At 45.9% G+C, this 20929-nt stretch overlaps 1 protein-coding gene across 2 annotated transcripts in view; it reads left to right on the top strand.

The window, feature by feature from the left end:
* GUCY2F (guanylate cyclase 2F, retinal) overlaps positions 1-20568 on the top strand; it is a 267791-nt gene extending 247223 nt beyond the window's left edge. The window contains exon 19 of one of the 2 annotated variants that reach the window (XM_078685977.1): positions 19269-20568. In XM_078685977.1, the coding sequence (XP_078542103.1) occupies positions 19269-19380 (112 nt within the window). In that variant the 3' untranslated portion in view covers positions 19381-20568. The remainder of the gene's footprint in view (positions 1-19268) is intronic. The other variant, XM_078685978.1, reaches the window with a different exon arrangement.
* Positions 20569-20929: the final 361 nt, after the last annotated feature.

The raw sequence follows: 20929 nt of genomic DNA, 5'->3' as shown, positions 1-20929 counted from the left end.
TCGCGCGACGGAGATGGCGAGTCTTGCGGGGTACCCCCCCCCCCCCCCCGTGCATGGTGGGTGCTGTTACTGCCCCTCGGCAGGTGCAGGTGGTTTGTTGATGAGGGGCAGTGCTGCGACACTGCAGGCTCGCGGTGATGGCGCGCGGCATCTGTGTGTGTGTGCCGGGGATGATGGGGATCTGGCGACACTGGCGCAGATGAAACTGCGACACTGGGAGCTGGGCTGGCGGGGGAGGGTGTGTGTGTTGGGGGGTGGGGGGGCAGGGGATACACAGAATTGAAGCCGAGAGTGCCGCGTGGGTCTGGGGGTGAGACAGTGGAGCCAGGGTCGTGAAAAGATACAGGAAGAAGGAAGCGTGCACAAAAGAAGAGTGCTGAATGCAGGAATGCCTCTTCAGGGATGCAGGAAGGCGGGTGCGAGGCGGCAGGAAGAAGGGGATAAGGACGCAAGGAGGAGGCTGAAGGGATGCAGGAAGGAGGGAGCCGAGGCAGGAAGAAGGGTGCCTGGTTACAGGAAGGAAGCTGAAGGGATGTTGAAAAGTGCCGGCTGATGTACGGTGGCGGTGCAGACTGCGGAGATGCAAGGTGCAATCTGTGGATACGCGGAGAGGAGGCCAGAAAGACGCAGGAATTGGAGCAGGGGATTAATGAGAAGGCTAGAAGGTCGGGGTGGATGGGTAAAGTCCGCGCTATATACAAATGCATAAATAAATAAACACGGCAAAAAGTACACCACGCAATGCTAAACAGTCAGCACACCATCGCTCATTATTCTTACAGACTGTCACGCAGAGGCAGAAAAAAGACACCCCGTAGCAACTTAAAACAAGAACTACAGTGTGGACGAGCATGTATGAGTCATCTTCTGTGAGCCTCGCCTGCTGCCTCTCGTCATTTAACATTGAACGCGCTCACCGCTGTGAACGCGTTCGCATCATCTGGCTTGCATTACACGGGCACTCTGACAGCTCGTAATTAAGATTAATCACTCTGCCATGCTCGCTCTCGCACACAAAATGCCACATCGGGCACGCGTACATTACTTACAGCCTATCACTTCAAGGCTACTACATACACAGCACAGGGAAGACGAATCACTGACCAGATGCCAGAAAACGCTAAGGAATGTCTGGAATTTCTCTCTCCAAGGCCCTAGGAGATACTTCTTCTTTTTTTTCTCCTTTAACATTAGTTCTCAAACTCCTCCCAGTTTCACTGGGAAGGAGTCCGAGCCCTAAAAAGGAGCTTACGGTAATAATTGTCCCGCTAATGACACCCCCCGGGCGATATTAGCACTGCCAAAAGGTGTGGCCCAGACCAGACTCTCCAGTGGCGTAACAATAGGCCGAGCAGACCCCACGATGCAGGGGAGGCCGAGCACCCGGGGGCCCATTCTGGCACTGAGCCCGGCCAGTGTGTCCCTTGGTCTTTAAGCGCCTGACATGGTCCGAAGCGTGGAGGGCCCCCTCTATAAACATTGCAGGGGGGCCCCCTCAAGTTTCATTTCGCCACTGGAAGACCATTGCAAATATTTACCATGGTCACAGAATGTGCAGCAGTCCGAGTAGTTGCTAATGGTGTAATTGTCCATCACTGAACTCCCAGTATTTCTCACTCGACCCTTTGAGGCCAGAACCTCACACTGCTTTACACAGGTGACAAGGATGCCTGTGTAGGACATCTAGCAAGGTGTCTAATGAACTCCGGCAATGGAAAGCTGAAACGAGAGTGGTGGAACCACCATTGGCCTCTACAATTGCAGGAAACCTGCATGATCCATGTACCAGGTCGCTGGGACTCTCCATAAAGAAGACCCTAAGGCCTTCCAGCCATGTCCAGAAGGTCAGTCCAATAGCCAGCAGTACTGATGAATAGAAGTATTCCAGCCATCGGCTCGCTGAACCAGTCCAGGCACCAGAGCTGCACCCCAGCGTGTGTTTCTGTGAGTGTGTAGATCCGGATGGTGGAGTGATCTCATTCACAAAACATGCTCAAAACAACAAAGCAGTGAGACCAACCCGACATATGTTAGTTAAAGGACATTAAGTGAAAGGACTTATTTTGACATTGGAGCCTCTATAAATATCAACATAAAAATGTCACAATTCCAAAAACGACACCAACCAGAACTAGGAAAACCAGAACATATATATGTTATGTGTATTTGTCTAGCGCACAATTCACTAGGAAGGGTATCCTGGCCCTGAAGCAGGAGCTGTATGGGCCGGGCCAATGTTGAGACAAGGTAAAAAGCCAAGTCTTCAGTTTCCTGTGGAATTAAGAACTGAGCAGGAGGCTGTGATGAGCAGGAGCATATATGCACATGGCAGCAAAAAAAAAAAGGGTTCCCGTCATCTCATAATATAGGAACAATGGCATCGCAATTCTTCAACAGAATGACAGGAAGTGGCACACTGATCAGCTGCCAGATGACAGATTCCCTCAAAACTTATAGCCTTTGTGCACTAGGTCTGCTGAACAGGTGTTGATGAAATACTACATGATTTTCAATGCAGCGTCAAAGAACTAGGGTGTCTGCGGAACCAGTGGTCCTGCACGTAGGACCCATCCATCCAACCCACAGCACTTCGACTTTGCAGGATCCAGTGTCACCTCCGCCCAACTGCAGACAAAGAACTGAAGAAACTGAAAGACCTTAATGTAATATAAAAGGTGACAGGACCAACATCACATGTGTCCCCCATGTTGGCCAGGACAATGCCAAAAGACCCAGGGGTGATGCTCATCTGCACTGTTATGAGGCTTCCAAAAGAGTACTGAGGAGAACACAACAACACCCCACAATAAATAGATAGCGACTTCCATGACATAAAGAGGTGCAATGGTATTCAAAAAGTAACTTGGATGCAGGACATCATCAGCTTCAGGTGGATGAAGCTCTCTCTACATAACAACATTATCCACTCACATCAGCTTCCACAGATACAAAAGCCTGGACTTTGGCATCTTTTTGGCTACAAAGGATTGTCCAAACACAATAAGAGTATTAGACCCGGCATCATTGGCGTGATTTCCCCTGTCTTTTTGCCTCTACCGCCTTTATTTTTGACTGTGTGCTGGATTTCATTTTTGCTGATTTAGGTACTCTGGGCACTTGGCCACTGCTGATCAGTGCCAAAGTGCAAGTGCTCCCTATGTAAATTGTGATTATGATTGATTATTCATGATGAACATATTTGATTTACTGGTATGTCCCTAGGAAAGTGCACTGTGTGTGCCCAGAGCCTGTAAATCAAATGCTGCTAGTGGGCCCGCAGCACTTAGTAGCCCTAGACCTCTTCTGGTCCCAGGTTGCGACTCCCCCACACCACTGCAGTAGCACAGAGGTATCACTCCTGGCCCTCCAGCTGCGCAGCACGTGGTTCGAGGCCCGGCCTCTTAGAGCCACTGCCAGCCTTCTCCTTGGTCTTCCTTTCCCCTTTCTCAGCCTTTTTTTTCATTGACCCTCTTGCACGCTTCTGGTCCTATTCACTTTAAAAGTTTAATGACTATCGCTCTCCTTCCTGTCTCTCTTTTCATTCCTGTATTCTCTTTGCTATTCCCTTTCTCTCCTTGCCTACTTTTGGCTCTTGTTTCATTTACTTTTTTTTTCTCCCTTCTTTGTTATTCATTCTTTGTTGCAGCTCCTCTTCGTTGGCATGTTTCCCTCCAACCACCTTTCTCCAATCCCTTTTCTTCCTCCTGCACCCTCAGGCCCAGTTTTTTCCCTTGATGAGCCATTCCTTTTTTTCTGCTACCAACTGATCTGTGCCATTTTCCCTCCCCTGCAGTCCTGCCCCCTGCCCTCCCACCTCCCGAACTGCCCTTTCCACCAGGCAGCAGCATGGCCGCACAGTGGGCATGCCAAAGAAAAGCCCGTCGGCGCCTGATGCCAGGAACCCTGGTTCCCCTGCCCACCACCGGTACACCTCTGACAGGCTCTGAGCTCCTGACTCCCAAGAGTTTAGACATCATCTGCGGCATCGCTTCACCTAGCTCCATGGAAGGACTCTTCACCTGCCACCATTGCCGTTTCACCTGCAATGCAATGCAGGTACCCCCGCAACCACTACCCAGCCGGCACCCGACCTGAGACCACAGCTCCACTGCATGCTGGTCAAAGCTGATCCCTCTGCAAGCATGCTCGGAAATCTGGGACCCCATAACTACTCTCTCCCGATGTGATGTTAATAACAGAAACCTGGCTCACCCATTCATCGGGACCCCCCATCGCCACTGCGACTCCCCTGGATACAAGATGATCCACTGCGACTGCCCTGAAAGACATGGTGGAGGCCTCACCATCTTCCACAAGGACTCCCTCAAATGCACCGCCTCAAACAACGAGACAACACCGATCATGGAACACCTCAACTTTCAGATCCAACTAGACTCCAAAACCACCATCAGAGGAACCGTCGTCTACAGACTGCCGGGCCCCCGTCCAAGCTTCTACAACTCCACCCCTGACTTCATCGCCCCCCTGGCAATTGAAACCAACCACTACATCTTCCTGGGAGACCTGAACTTCCACCTAGAAGACCCCAACAGCGCCAATTCCACCACCTTCCTTGAGAACATGAGCAACTTCAGCCTTTTTTCAGCTGGTTACCACCCCTATGGACAGCACAGGCACACACCAGACCCCATATTCTCCACCAGCTACATAGTCAAGTTCTCCCACACCTCCAAGCTGACCTGGACAGACCACAACATCGTCCACTTCATCCTCGATGGCCCACTAGAGGCCCCGTAAAGACTTCGCACCCACCCATGCCAAAACTGGAGCAGTATCACAGAACCCCTCTATATCTCAACCCTCAAAGAAGCAAGACCCATTCCATCTGACACACTCAAACTCAGCGTTCACAACTTCTCCAACTGGGTCTCCTCAACCGCCAACACCATTGCCCTGTGAAAAACACCACCAGCCACATATCCGCTAAGCACACCAGTTGGTTCACCCCTGAGCTACTGATCCTCAAACGCTGCTGTAAGAAGCTATAGAGACAATGGCATTCCAGCAAGACCCCCACCAACCTGACCACCATCAGATCCACCCTCAACAAGTACCACCACCGTCTCAAGGAGGCCAAGAAGGAAGTCCTCACTAAACGCATCGAGGTGCGCGCCAGTCACACCAAGGAACGCTTCAGCATCATCAGAGAATTCTCCTGCCCCTCCGCTTCGAGAACCCAATCCACCACTCCCAAGCCATCTGCGGCACTCTTGCGGACTACTTTCAACACAAGATCACCGACATCTACAGCAAGTTCGATCAGCAACCCACCGAACTGAACCGCCTGTGCACCCAAACGGATGCCTCCCACTCCCTCTAGATCAAAAAATGAAAGCAACTCATGACCTAAGACACCCTCTCCATCATAAACTCCATCCACTCCATAGCCCCCACTGTCCCCTCACCATATCTACAGCCTAGGAAAGGATGTAATCTGCAGCCTCCTCATAGAAATCCCCAACACATTCTTCACCATAGCCACAGTTTCTGGTGTCTGGACGCACACGGAAGTCAAGCTCCTCCTTAAGAAACCTTCCGCCAACTCCAACATACTCAAGAACTTCAGTCCCATCTCGCTACTCCCCTACCCTACTAAAGTCCTGAAAAAAACCATCCCCTGCCAATTTACAGACTACCTCAAAGAAAACATCCTGCTCAACCCCTCCCAATCTGGCTTCTGGCCCAATCACAGCACCTAGACCGCCCTGATTGCAGCAACGGGCGACATCATAAAAAAGGTAGAACAGCTGCCCTCCTCCTTGACCACTCAGCAGCCTTCAACACCATCCCCCAGAGCTCCTCCCTCAGCCTCACCCTCTTTGACACCTACATGACACCTCTTGCAGACATCGTCCGCACCCAGGGACTCAACATCATCTCACACGCCGATTGTTATTGTTATTGTTAATTGATATTTGTATAGCGCTGAATCACCGACAGGTGTCTCAGCGCTAGGGGGGGCGAATGTTGGGCAGCTAGACGACACGGGGTCGAACGTGAGTTAAGCTGTGCTTAGTGATTCTCTGAACAGGAATGTTTTGAGCTGTTTCCTGAAACGAAGCAGGGAGGGTTCCTTACGGAGACGCTCAGGTAACTTGTTCCAAAGCTGGGGGGCTAAGACGGAAAAGGCTCTACCTTCTTTTGATGTGATCTTATACAGAGGACAGGATAGGCGACAGGCCTTGGAAGACCGTAGTGTGCGGCCAGGCACATAGGCCTCAAGGCGTTCCTTTATGTAAGATGGGGCCTGGCCGTAGATTGATTTGTGGGCGATGTAGAGGCCCTTGAACTTCGCTCTTTCCCTAATGGGTAGCCAATGCAGTTTGTGCAACAACGGAGTGGCAAGGGATCTTCTAGGAAGCCTGAAGACCAGCCTTGCTGCATCATTCAAGACCACCTGGAGTCTGTTAGCTAGTTTCTGAGGGAGACCCATGTATAAGGCGTTGCCGTAGTCTAGCCTTGAGACGATAGTGGCCGAAACTATCATTTGGAGTGAGGTGGTGGTCAAAAGGGGGGCAAGTTTCCGCATCTGTCTCATCAGACCGGTGCATGTACCGACCACCGAGGTGACTTGATTGGCCATGGAGAGCTCGGAGTCATTTTTTAAACCGAGACTCTTCACGACCGGCACGGGGGTAGTGGTAGGACCTAGCTGTTGGGGCCAGAAGTGATCATTCCAGGGGGAGTTAATAGTGAGGATGACCAAGACCTCAGTCTTGGCCGGATTGATTTTCAGTGAGTTTGCTGACATCCAACTCACTGTAAATCTGAGCACATTTTGGACATGGGCCTGGGCAAGGGGAGTGTTGTCTATGCTGAGGAGGAGTTAAGTGTCATCAGCATCGTTGAATATTTTACAGTCCATGCTGGCTAGGGCTACTATCAGTGATTGCAGGTAAATAATGAAAAGTAGTGGAGACAAGGCGGAGCCCTGAGGGACACCACAACTAAGCGACCCTTTGTCTGACATCTGCTCACCCAGCTGAATTCTTTGGGACCGGCCAGATAGAAAAGACATGAGCCATTGGTGCGCTCGACCACTGATGCCCAAGGTTGTAAGTCTGGTCAATAGTTTCTCATGACGGTCAGTATCAAACGCCGCTGACACCCAGCTTGTCCTTTCCCTCACAGAAGAAGATGCTGACACGACCAAAGCTAACTTCCGTAACACCCAGGGGCATAACAAAGGCCCCTGCAGTCCATACGGTGCGCGGGTCCCCAGGCTTTCCCATACTGGAGGGGGCCCCCCCAGCCCTTACCAATGTGAATTTGAGGGGCCCCTTCAGCATATCTTTCTGGGGGGCCGCCTCACGTTTTGTTACGCTGCTGATAACACCATGACCACCTGGATGAAGGCCAACTGCCTACTACTCAACTTGGATAAACCAGAGTTCCTCATCTTCAGAAACATGCCCTCCCCTTGGTACGAAACATGGTGGCCCACCACACTTGGCCCCTCACCGACCCCCACCCGTCACACACGCACCCTCGGAAAAATCCTGGATAGCCAACTGACCATGAAGCAGCAGATCAACGCCATCTCCACTACCTGTTTCCACACACTCTGCATGCTCCGCAAGATCTTCTGATGGATCCCAGTATCAACCAGGAAGACAGTCACCCAGGCCCTCATGTCCAGCCAACTCGACTACAGGAATGCACTCTATGCCTGAAATACCAAACAGCTCCTGAACCGCCTCCATACCTTTCAGAACTCAGCAGCAAGACTCAGCCTCAACCTCCCTAGAAGAACCAGCATTTCCCCTCTCCTCGGGACTCTCCACTGGCTCCCCGTTGGGAAAGAAGTCTCTTCAAACTCCTCACTCACACCTACAAAGCCCTCCACAATTTTGGACCCGCCTACATCAACAACCGCCTGACGTTCCACCAACCGACCTGGCTCTGCTCTACCACCTTTGCCCTGGCCCACATCCCCCGCATTCATGGAAGCTGCTGCGGAGGTCGTTCCTTCTCTTACCTCACCACCAAATCCTGGAACAAACTCTAACAATGCACCTACCCTTCACTGGAAGACTTCAGGAAGAAGCTCAAGGCCTGGCTATTCGACCATCGCAACCATCCGCCAACCGCTCACAGAACCTCAGCACCTGGAGACCCCCAATGATTGATTGATTGTGCCACTCACACCAGTAGCCTTTGAAATGTGTCTCAGACCTGCCACTGCAGTGTTTGCACGTGCAGTTTTTAACTGCCATGTCGACCTGGCACGTGTACCCACTTGCCAGCCTCTAACCTCCCCTTTTCTCCTATGTAAGTCACCCCTAAGGTAGGCTCAATGTACCCCCATGGGTAGGATGCAGTGTATGTTGAAGGTAGGACATGTATTGGTGTGCTACATGTCCTACCTCATAGTGAAATACAGTGTATTTCGTTTTTCACTATTGCAGGAACTAGCTCTCCCATAGGCTATCATAGGAGCTGCCTTATAACATTTTACAAGCATAACTTTCAATTGGGAACAGCTAGAGATTTGGAGTTTAGGCTCTCTCAACTCAGAATTTAATAACACGACATTTAGTAAAGGTAGTTTTTAAAACATGTGTTTGAAAATGACACTTTTCTTGTTTAACCATCCTGTGTGCCTCTGTGCCTGCTTGTGGATTCGTCTGGTTTTAGACTGACTGAATTCACTCTAGACACTCTCACAAAGGTAGTTAAGGTGTGCCCTGCATATGCTGATGAGTCATACCAGGCTAGAGTGGTGGGAGGAGTGGTCACTAGCACCTTAGTAGGCTGTGGCTGCCCCACACAATGCTGTCTCCACTCCCTGTAGTGTGGCTGGACCAGGCAGGACAAAACTGGTTTCACTGAGCAAGACAGAATTTTTGAACAAAGACTTGGAAGGGAAAAAAGGTATAAGTATTCTACCTAAAACCTGATAACTTTAGATTACTTCTGGAATCAAGAGGAACTTCTGTCAAGGAAAAAGAGCTGAAGATCTGTAAGGAGGAGTACTGCCCTTTTGCTGTGCGTTGCTTTGCTGGATTGGCCTGCAGTTGCTGCTTCTGCCAAGGAGAGGACAAAGACTGGACTTTGCTGTGCAACCTGCTTGAGAAGAATCTCCAAGGGCTTGTGTGTGCTTGCCTCCTGTTCTGAAGTCTCAGGGTCACAAAGACTGTACCTACAACCTTCTTGAACTCCACTGCTGGGAGTTCTGACCTGCCTAGGGGGGGTCTCTATTTCAGTTCTGGGCCCCTGGAAGTTGTTCCTGCTATAGAAAGCTCTGCCGAACTAAAGAAATCTACAAAATCAATGCTTCGGTCTTGCAGATACCTTTTCTGAAGCAGCACTGCAGTGCAGGAGAAATTCCCCACGCACAGCCCCATGAGGCTGAAGAAATCGACGCAGCGCCTGCCCGCAGGCCGAGAAACTGTTGCATATGACTTGCAGGCCCCACTATGCGGCTAAAAGAATCGACGCATCACCGGTCATCGGCTACAGAAATCAATGCGGCACCCATAGCACCTGAATTTTCTCACACATCGCACCTCCGCGGTAAATTTTTCCGATGCATCACCCACAGACCAGAATTGATTGGGAAATCGGCGCATCAATTCCCCCTAAAGTCTGGATTCCTGCACCACTTTGTGCAGCAGAACTGTCACATTGCTTCCCCAAGGACTCAGGAGCTGATGCATTACTGGGTTTTTTGACGGTTCCCTCCTCTGCAGCTGTTTTGTCTCATGGATTTTGATCATTCGCGGTACTTTGTGTAAAAATCACACATCCATAGAATTCTATGGACAGAATTGCTTGAAACCTTTTAAAAGTCATATTTTGAGTTGTGTATGTTGGATTTTTGTCATTTTCATCTTGTTTGGTTTAGACAAAGAGACTTTATTTGTCTAAACTGGTGTGGTGTGCATTTGTGGTGTTTTCACTGTGTTACTGTGTGAGATATGCATAAATATTTTACACATTGCTTCTGAGATAAGCCTGTCTGCTTGTGCCAAGCTACCAAGGGGGCGAGCAGGGGTTATCTAAGTGTGTAACTCCCTTACCCTGACTAGAAGGAAGGGTCTCTACTCGGACAGGGTGCAAGCTGTTGCCAACTAGATGCCCTCAATTCTAACGAAGAGAAGTTTGCTTGGGTTTAGTGGGTGTTCTGAAGGACAGTGATGATTTCCTTATTCATGCCAAGACAATCCCCAAACACCGCCAAACGCTAAAGGACACCCTGCAGCAGATATCAGACTGCAGTCTAACACTACACTGCCAAAAATGTGTTGTACTTACAGAGGAAATTGACTTCTATGGATACCTTTTCTTCAACAATGGGGCTAAGGTAGGCCCCCAAAACGCAACAGACAGTAGAGAAGGCTAGGCTCTACACACTACTTCAGAAGTGGTGAGTTTTCTGAGAATGGTTGCATACTGCGGGAGATTCAGCCTCAATTTAGCAACTCTCACAGAACCACTCCGACAACCAGTGGCGGCTCCTCTATAGGGGCGTTTGGGCGCCGCCTCCCTACTTTCTCGCCGTGCGAGAAGGCAGAAACATAAATGGTAATAACTACCATTTATGTTTCTGCCTTCTCGCACGGCGAGAAAGCAGAAGTTCCTGGTTGGGGGTGGGTGGTCCTGCTCGAGGGCAGGGGGTAGTGGCTTGCCCACTGTTGTTCATATTGACTGTTTGGGCAGCCTGAGGCCCCCCCAAACAGGCTGTATGAAAACAGTGGACAAGCCACTCCCCTTGCCCTCGAGCAGGACCGCCCACTGTCCCTGTTCTCTATGTATGCTGCAGCATACATAGAGAAAATGACCCGGGTGGGGCAGCGGCCTCACTAATCACAACACTGCTGTGGAGGGGAGGGAGGCTGCCTGCAGCCTTTATGATGACGAGCACTGCAGGAAATGGAATTCAAAACGGAGGACGGCGGGAGTCGGGAGTCTCAGGACTTAAAAAGCGGGACTGTAAGTTTTACTTCTATTTTATATATGTATTTTCCCTTAAACGCTTTCCCCCCCATCCCCTCCGCGACGCGATAACCTCATTTCCACCCCCTCCCACCCGCCCGTAATGCTGGCCGCGACTGTCGTATTGGCTCTTTATTATCCAGGAGGGACACCGGCTCAAAGTATGTACTGCATTGCATTGCGGATTGATGGCAGGCTGGGGTGTAACACCACAGTTAAAGTTGGGGGAAGGTGGCGCTCGCCTCGTAGGTACTCAGCACCCCCTTTTGTGCATACTCCCCGACAGATATAGCGCTGTAAATACCAGATATCACATTCACCTAATATGACAGACTGTCTATTGAGCGCTGCACGAATAAAGGATTTTTGCTTCACTAATTTTTAAATATGAACTTTGCAGACGTCAGCAGTGAGCGTATAACTCACCAGGCCACTTTGGGTCTACAAACAGTCAAGCAATATTAGTGTGATTGTCGAAGTCTGTGTGTGTTTCCTGTGCGTACGCGTGTATCTGTAAGAAAGCAAATCTTTTTTAAAGTTAATTAAATCCACTAAGTGTATCCGTGTTTTGCGGCGAAGGGCTGCACGGGTTGTGCTCGTGTATTAGAAACACAACTCCGTTTCCGCATCCGTGCGCGGCAAAAGTCAAGCCCAGGTTGTGCTCATTACTATGTTTTGTTACTTCTCACCTTCCTAATATTCACATCGACATTCATTCACCCAGAGAGACACTATCTGCAAACTAGACAGGTGTTTCCCTGAGAACAACGTATTCTACCCTTAAGATATAAAACACTCGAACTATCATTTAAATATTTAAGATGTAACGCCCAGGTCAAGCATTTATATATGCCATTGCCAGCCGTAAAGAGTAAAAATAATCGAAACATCACCTACCATGATGACGCCAAGGAGATTTCAGGACTATGTATTCCACTGCAAGCATAAAAAAAGAGATTTCCGAAGTGCATGGCAGACAAGGTTCTACCCAAAAAGAATAGTGAAGCGTAAGGTGGCACTGAGACGAAGTGCTGAGATCGGAATCATCGCCTTTTATATTATTTTTTCTATTCATCCTCCCTGAATTGCGGTGTTGCAGTGGAGGGTAATCATTGCAAGGCCTTCAGCTACTGTCAGGCATTGACAAAGCCAATAGTTCTAGCGATGTTAAGCATGCCACTGGTAAGCATTTGCCTCCATTATGCCGCCTTAGACCATTGTCTCCATTTCAGAAGCCCTGTATTAGAACTCCCTTGACTCAAGCACACATCCTTGCTAGAAATAGTCCTCAGAGGTCCCTTAAGTCTAGTGTGCCAGTGCTCTTGGTAGGGTGTGAGTGCTGGCCCACCCTACCTGATGTGAGGGCTGTGAGAGTTCTGCCAGTAGTAAGACTGCTAGTCTTTGAGGGTTGTGAGACTGTGCTGTGCTGTTAGTTTAATCTTAGGCTAATTACGTCTATGTTTTACAGCCCAAGAGCCTAAGTATATTTTAGCTTTAATGGCTCTGTGTTTGTTCGTCTAATATACGAATAACAACATAAAATATAACACACCAGCAAACCTGACAGACAAAATATTTATTTACAGCTGTCAAGTTTTCAGAATTATTATGTGTAACATTTGCATAGTTTAAGTGTGCTAATGTCCAATTGTTCTAGTTGCACACTACAGTAACTGTTGACTGTTGTAGTGCAGTAAGATGTCAGTTTTAATTTGATTAAATATTTCTACACTACACATTCACAGTTGCTTTATAAACCTTTTTCCTTTCTCAAATTTGCTTTAAAATGTACTATTTGCCACTGCTTTCTTCACAACTTTCTCTAGGGAAGAACCCCACAAATGTACCTTTCAGACGTAACATTTATACCCAACTTTTACGCCCTACCACTTTCAAATTTCACCAGCTGCCACTGCCGACATCTAACCAAGACAAATAAAAACTGGTAGTAGGCAATGGAACAAGAACAAAAATTATTTGTGAACTTCAGGGAAAACCAACTTAGCAAAACAGCCAGGAAATACTTCAACGTGAAATTCACATCAGAATTGGTAGTTGACACAAACTTGTAGGGCTGGGGATGGTGTTCCTCCGAAAGCAGCAAGCAGGCATCTGGCCTCCAGAGGCATTTGCATGTAGGGCTGCGGAATGGGATTATTGGGAGACCTCTATCACATTCTGCAGGGGGGCATCATTTTGTGATGTGCTTCTGATCCCTCGCACTGCCTATGTGACCGCTGGCTTCAGAGTGGCAAAATCAGTACTTGCAACACAATAGCAGCTTGGGGCTCCACTCTCCTTGTTTTCTCTCAATTTGTTATCACAGTAATAGTGAATAGCATTACATTATTAACTTTTAGTGTAATAAAAATGTACAATTAGCTGGAATATGACCTTCCCTAGCAGCTGAGGTAAGTAAAAAAAATGCTTTTAAATGTAGGTTGTGTGCATACTTGCTGGTGTTTATGTGAGAGAGCGTGCATGTGCGAATGTGTGTGCGAATGCCTAAGCATATATGTGACTGAAAATGAAGGTTAAAGGGTATATGATGTCACATTCGCTACCCCTGGCTTATTGGTGAATTAACTTCCATGACTGCTACAGATCCAGATTTGATTCAAATGCAGATTTCACTGATCTGATTTATTAATCTGTCTTTCCGTGTATTCCGGAGCTCAGCTCTGCTGAACAGCGGTGGCTCATCCACAATGGTGGAGGAGCGTCGCCTCCCTGGCTCAGAGCCAGCAGCTGAAAAATAATATGATATTTTAATATTGTTTTTTTTCCACCTGCTGGCTGAGCCAGAGTGTGTAGGGATGGGCGGGTGGGGCCATGGGAGGGAGGAGTGGAGTGTCTGTTTGTTTGGCCGTCTTAGGCCGGCCAAACAGACATGCGCAGTTAGGTTTCTGCAACCCAGCTGTATTAATCAGCACAGACTCTCAGTGCTTAATTTGTTAAATAATAAGTGCCACAGCTCTCGTCAGGAGACCACTGCAGCTTGCACCACACATTGCCCCTCCTATGCTGCCAATGATCGTAACAACACATTTACTAACCATCACTATCCTACAAGTGTGACAATTCGGTCTATTTCAGGCCCCCAAAGCTATAAGAATGGCTTAAGCGGCAGGTAATAGTCATTTATAATGTATATTGAATTAATAATCAACTGTTGTTGTGGTTATCTCTAAATTGTCCAGTCAGCGCCACCTTGTGGCAGACTGTCAAAAGCGCCAATATTGACAATAAGTGCTGGTGCCGAGCACCGGAAACCACCGTCTCAAATTAGGCACTGGACTCCCTGTGCCTGAGTGAGCGTTAAACCAGTCCGCTCAGGCCAATCCCTGCCCTGCTCTCATGGCATGAGAGCAACACAGGGATTGCACAGGCAGTCGCTGGTGCTGTCCCAGTGTCTGCTGGGACCAGGAAGAAGAGGAATACCGAGGCACGAAGAGTGAGATAGCCCACAGCTTCATGTAAGTCTTTTCTTTTTTTTATTATTAACCTTCCCTGTGCCCCCTCCACCCGCCTCACCATTTTTGTTTTTGTCCAAATGGAGGTCATCTTCCATCAGTGTCCTGATTCTCAGTGGTCAACAGTCTTATGGCAGGACACTATGCTCAGAGCAGCACAACACTTCAATGGCCTCCTCTTTCTGCTTAAGACATAAGGGTGGTGGCAGGGCTTTCTCCTTCTTGGTTCCCTCACACTGGAACTTCCTGCCTCTGTTTTTCAGGACTTCTGGGAGCTATTCTAGGTTCAAAAAAGCCTGCTGCTTAGTTAAGATCTTGCCCTATTTCTCTTCTCTGTTTCAGTTTAGTCTTCTTCCGCCGCATAAAGGGCCTCAGACATTTTACAGAACACACATCCAGGGAGACTTGCCATCATCTGGTGTTGGATTGCCATCAGAATACTTCAGTCTTTACACTAAAGTTCTGCACTCCCCATTCCAAAACCTACAACCTGCAATCTTTAACCTTCATTCAAATACAAAACGACAATCCACCCTACTAATGATATGTTTGTTGCATCAACACGTCAGCAAAGTCACAGCAAGTTTATTTCAGGCATTCATATAGGTATTGAAATAATCCGTTGCATCTACTGTTAATGTAATACAGCACACGGAGTTTAGATAGGCAGCGTGTAAATTCGCAGTCAAAACCTTTTAAGTATCAATCCGATTTCAGTTGAAGCAGTGTAAGGCAATAGTGCCATCTAATGGTCAATTGTTTCAATTAAAACTAAGTAATTCTGGCAAACTAGTTACTATTTATTTCCTTCCTTTCGTTCTCTTTCCTTCCTTGATTTCCCCAACTCACGTTCCTCCCCTATTTCAGTTTATCTTTTTCATCTTTCTCTATTTTGTTATTTCTTGCTTTTCCTCTTTCAATTTCGTTGTTTTCACATGTAGTCTTTCAATTATCTTCCCCCTTGTTTAAGCTTCTTTTTACTTGTTACCTTTTTTCTTTCTTATTTTCTTCATTCTTCCGCCTCCCATCCTCGTCCTTCTTTTTTTTCTTTGCATGCATTTTCCTCAATTAATTTTTACTGCTTTCAATTGTATTTCTCTTTTATTTTTCCATTTTACTCGTCTACCCCCTCTTCGATTCTTGCTTTCTCTCTTTTTACATGCGTCCTTACTAAACATTTACAGAAACCGAGGGGGTCAAGCCGTTCAGAAAGGAAATTACAGCTCTATCTTTGTGAAGTCCAAATTCCTATAACTTATGGCATAGTATAAAGTCTATATCAATCCAAATACTGGGTCCACCATTAAAAATGTTCAACAATCCCTATCCCCAAATTTTTTCCAGGGGATCAGTCACACTTCTTCCTTAACAAGCTTTATTTGAAGGTGAAATGGGTGTAATTTCCATGCTACCTTCCACTGTCTCATAAAAATTAATATTGTTTGTGCTTGATTGACAGGTAGAAGTGATGCATTTGTACTCCTACATGTGGGTGTAAAAGCATGACTTTTAGGAATTCGCAGCTCTGGTTGCAGCATTCCTGACATATGCCTGATGCCTTGTAACGTCATGTCACTTTGCTATTTCTCTAAAGCAGAGTATAACTTACCATTGGGGAAGGCAGACTGATGAAAAAGGGCACCTTTTTTCATTTTACTTCTTTACTTCTTTCCACGGGGGAAACATTGTTTGCCTTTGAGAAAACCCTTCCCATAAGCCACTAGAAACGGTGGCAGGGAAAAACCCAATGCACAAATTCGCAGTAGGAAGGCCATTCATGCCTGGCAGAAATTATTTTGTGAATAATTATTAGACGTAGATGAAGCCATTTTCTGTTCAACATATTTAGCTGTGTGAATCAGGCCCTATGTATTCTACAATAGTTTCTTTGTCTTGGGTTTTTGATCTTGTATGTGTAGATATTTGCTTAGTGTTTGTTGGTTGTGGGGGACAGAGAATCTAGACACCGGCAGCTGAGGGGAACGCTCACAAGTACCTAGGTGGTTTTGTGAACGCTTGTTCACAACCGATTGAGCACATACAGAAATGCTGGAGTAAATTTACAAATCGGATGCAAAAAATAATTCCAACACGCCTATATTTTCAGGGTTGTAGAGAGAAGGATTTACCCACAAAAAATGAAATCTTTTTTTATGTGAGGAGAAAAAAGAAAAAAAAGTTAAAACCCATTTATATCGTCACCTTATTCATAAACTTTGAAATGTTCCCGCTATTTAGTATTTCTACGTGTAATGCTCATTTTAATCTTTTCATGAATATGTCATCCAGACAGGCAGTTCAGTTGTGCCTTGTGCAATCTGCATACAATTATATAAAAATATACTGATCCAGAACATTTTAGTGAGCTCCGGTCCTACTTCCTAATTCTACCAATCTGGTCCTTGATTGGCCAACAACTTACTTCCATTGCCTCGATTGATCACAAAGGCAACCGATGTCCATCCTCGTGAATCCTTTCAGTAACTGGTTCTCTCTCATTCAGATTTGGTTTCCTCTGCATCAAGGGTTGTGTCACCACTCAAGATTGATACACCTGCTGTTGCAGTGTATACGGCTGTGATGTGGTGCTTGCGGTCTACACATCTGTAATCTTTCCATACCTTTTGATGCTTCATGCATGCAATCCTTCCCTTTGTGCTTCTTGCTTGTTACCACCACCTTCCTGCTTGCTTTTTTTCCCTATCCCCTGCTGCTATTTAAGCCCTCCTGCTACTGACGGTATAACCATTGATGCGTCCCCTTTAATACCACACGGCAGCCATAGAAATATGCCCAAATATTTGAGGACAGGAAAATGTGCTAATCTTGCTCTATGCTTTGAATATTGCATTCTAAAAAAATATTGACAGCTTAATGACAAAAATAAAAAATAATTATCATCAATACAGCATGGCTCAACAAATGCCAAAGTTCTAAGTTGTGCTAAAGGATATAGATGTGGGCGCTTTACTAAATTTGCATGAATGAGTGTTATCTCCAACACGTCAAACTATACATTTTTTTTAAGGAAGTAATGAAAGTCTCTTTACTTAAGTAATGCACATCACTGCTAAGTAAAATGTTCAAACAACTAAGTAAAATGTTTGACATACATTGATATGGGTTTCAATGTCAGGTACTGAGGGCTACAGCTAAAAAGAAACGAGGTGTAGCCATAGCTAAGATTTCGGCTGATTGCCCCCCAATAATTGAATTTGGACCAAGGATTGAAAGTGGAACATATGGGACCAGATATACAAAGCCACTTTGCAATCACAAAACACGGGTTGTAAATGCAAAAGGACTTTTCCTAATGTAGAAACGCCCTTTTATGAGTTTGAAATGTTTTTTGACTCAAAAATTGGGCTCTTGCTATACTTTCTGAGTTGAAATTCGAGGGGTGTGAAAGGGGCGACCCCTTCCTATTTCTGAGGAATGAATGGCCACCCTTGGTCACAAATGATGGGTTATTTACTGACCCATGAGTTAGGGTGGGCGCTGATTCACTTTGGTACACCTTCTTCTTTGTGAATCATGGTGGCAGCTTGGGGATTGGGAAAGAAGAGGCAACGAGAGTTGAGATGTTGAGTTGCTTACATGTTATGTAATTAATTTGTTAGCTATTCTCTTATGCAATTAAATTCTCGTTCTGAACATGTTTGAACTGCATCTTGCTGGACCTCTCTTTGCAACAGAATGCATGTGATGTAGGAGCACCCTTCACAGGGTTACCATCAGACTCCTGGGCGCAGAGCGTTACATTGTCTAGTAGGGTTAAATAAAATGGGTCTTTAAGAAGTAGTCTGTAAATTGAAGCTGTGGATTGATGACTCAGTCCAGGAACTAAAACACATTCCAAGCACTTTCCTAAACTATGGCCAGCACATAGAGGTTTCAGGTGTAGAAGGGTGTGCTTCTTTTTGTTATGAACATAAAGTGGGGGCTACAGATTGTGGGCTGATTCTGATGCGGTTAGGAAAGCATTCCCACCCAGGGCCTGATTCTGATGCGGTTAGGAAAGCATTCCCACCCAGGGCCTGATTCTGATGCGGTTAGGAAGGCCTCCTAATGGCATTTGCTCCTTCCAAAAAGGATCGGGAGCGACCCAGTGCCCAATTATGATGCGGTTAGCACCATGTGCTCCCATTGAAGTCAATGGGAGTCCAACCAAATCGTATCTGGAAGCATCCGGATGCATCGTACTTGGTCGGTCGGACTCTACCGATTCGAGTGGGTCGGAAACCATTTCCAACCCGATTTGGTCGGGAAGCATGTCCAACCCGCATCAGAATCAGCCCCCTAGTGTGTCTCACAATTGTCTAAATGTATGTAATCAACAACTTCTGCTATCTTTTACCATGAGGAGCTTTGGTCCTAGAAGATTTCTTACAGCTGGGCTATCTAAGTTAATGACCAAATGCAAACTGCAGGCAAAGCTAGAACAGTCCCAGTGCCCCATGTAAAGGGGCATTGGGATGTTCTGCGACACAAGCACACCTGTCCACATGGCAGAGCATGGTATCCCAGGGAATTCATGGGTTGCAAACGTCTTTGTAACCTCATCTCCTCCGCGTCACAAATCATCTCTGATATCCTACGTTAAGGTCCTACGGGCACATCCAAGCCTATGATATGAGTACCCAACACTGTGCCTCCTGCCTTTATAGACACATTCTTGCTCACAATTGTCCAGTATTGTTTATGCAGTGATAAATAAGTAAACCTACTTATCATAATGCAACATCTGATCAACACACATTATTGTTGATGCACCTTGTACTTCGTGTGTAGCCGCATAAAAGTAAGTGACTTAGCGTCTCTTCTGTTTCTCCACAGGGAAGAGGTGGTATTCAGAGACTTGAAGCTGTTGCTAAAGACAGCCGTGAGACGAATCACCCAGGTGCGTCAAATAACAATCGCAAGAACTACGGAATCTGACAGTGGCTGAGCGTCCGGCGCACGCTGCCCCTAATACCAGGATTACAGCAAGTCAGAACCAGTTAAGAAGGACACCTATGAGAGGTCATCCTTAATAAGATTTATGCATTACTGCCGATCAAATCAAGCATGATCATGTAAATGCACCACTTCTTTTTACATCCCAAGAAGTTCTGAATCTTGCACTGGGTACTGTCAAACCGCAGTGCGGGTCCTGTTGTGCTCGAAGGTTGGAATGTGAGATCCATGAGTAGGAAAGATGTTTCCTCCTTTCCAGGATAAAGACACAAACATAAAAGACACTATTTTTAAGAATATTTACATTCACAAAATTTGTAGATGGAAGGATGTAATTATGCAAGCAAACCATTGCTGCTGCACCCTAGGATAAAATGTACATTGGTATTACCTTTCCAGTCAGTAATGCATTTTGTCTCCCTTTATTAGATGCGGAAAATAGAATGAGTTACTTTTTCATGATTTCAAAAGTGTTATGTTTGTGTATACACATATATATAATATATATACCCTATGTGTGTGTGTGTTTACAGATTACAAGATTGCAATTAAATTGTGTAAAATGCGGAGTAATGCAAATTATATCTGCAACCTAACATTAGACCATCTGTACATAGGGTATTTATAAAATTTACATTTGGTCAAATTCCTATAGGAGAAAATGTATTGGTTAAGAGAGACGGGATTAGTCTACTGCTTGGCTGTCATTTTTATAGGGCCAAAATGGAGGACATGGTTCATGTTCTGTGTTTTTTGTCTCGGCTTGACGCCTTTACAAATAAAACTTATTAGACTTGTATGGTTTTACAAATATCCAGTAGAAACCAATGAGGACGCATTTATTGTTAAACCCACCCACTGTGAATATTTGTTATTGCGTAACGAAATGTTATGGCTAATTTCTTACACTATGGTAATGCTGGAGATTGCAGTTTTAAAAAATATTTTTAACAAATAGATGTATTCCATGATAGAGTACAAATAAATATGGAAGCACTTTATCTATTGTTAAATTCATCTATCGTATATATATATTTGTTATTGTCATTAAATTTTTTGTCTAATTTTATAAACTGTAATAATGCTGGAGATTTGTAGTTTTATATTTTTCCAAATTAATGTAAATGTATTCCTTCCTAGAACAGAAATGAACAAGGAAGTAGTGTTTTCTTTACCCAATTCTCCTAGTGTGTTTATTCAATAAGTCATAATTGTTTAATCATTATGTATTTGATTTTTCTATTTATCTGTACTAGGGTTTAGTAGTGTTTCCGCTGTGTTAAATGAAATAAATAATATTATGTATATATGTATTGTTGTGAGAAAGGCCTCTTTGACGGTCGAAACACATCACCAGAGCATAAACGTAAGCATCTTGTGATCCATAGCGTGCTAGAGCCTGTTTGTAGATTGGGAATGGGCGTTGTAGGGAAAACAATATATATAAATTATATACATATGTGTGTGTGTGTGTGCGTGTGTATATATACATGCATATGTATATATATATTCACTGAAAAAACCATAGGTTATAGACCATA

Source organism: Lissotriton helveticus, chromosome 4_1 (genome assembly GCF_964261635.1).
Source record: "Lissotriton helveticus chromosome 4_1, aLisHel1.1, whole genome shotgun sequence".
NCBI classification, from domain to species: domain Eukaryota; kingdom Metazoa; phylum Chordata; class Amphibia; order Caudata; family Salamandridae; genus Lissotriton; species Lissotriton helveticus.
The sequence above is the reverse complement of the archived record's forward strand: the minus strand, read 5'-3'. Positions and strand labels throughout refer to the sequence as shown.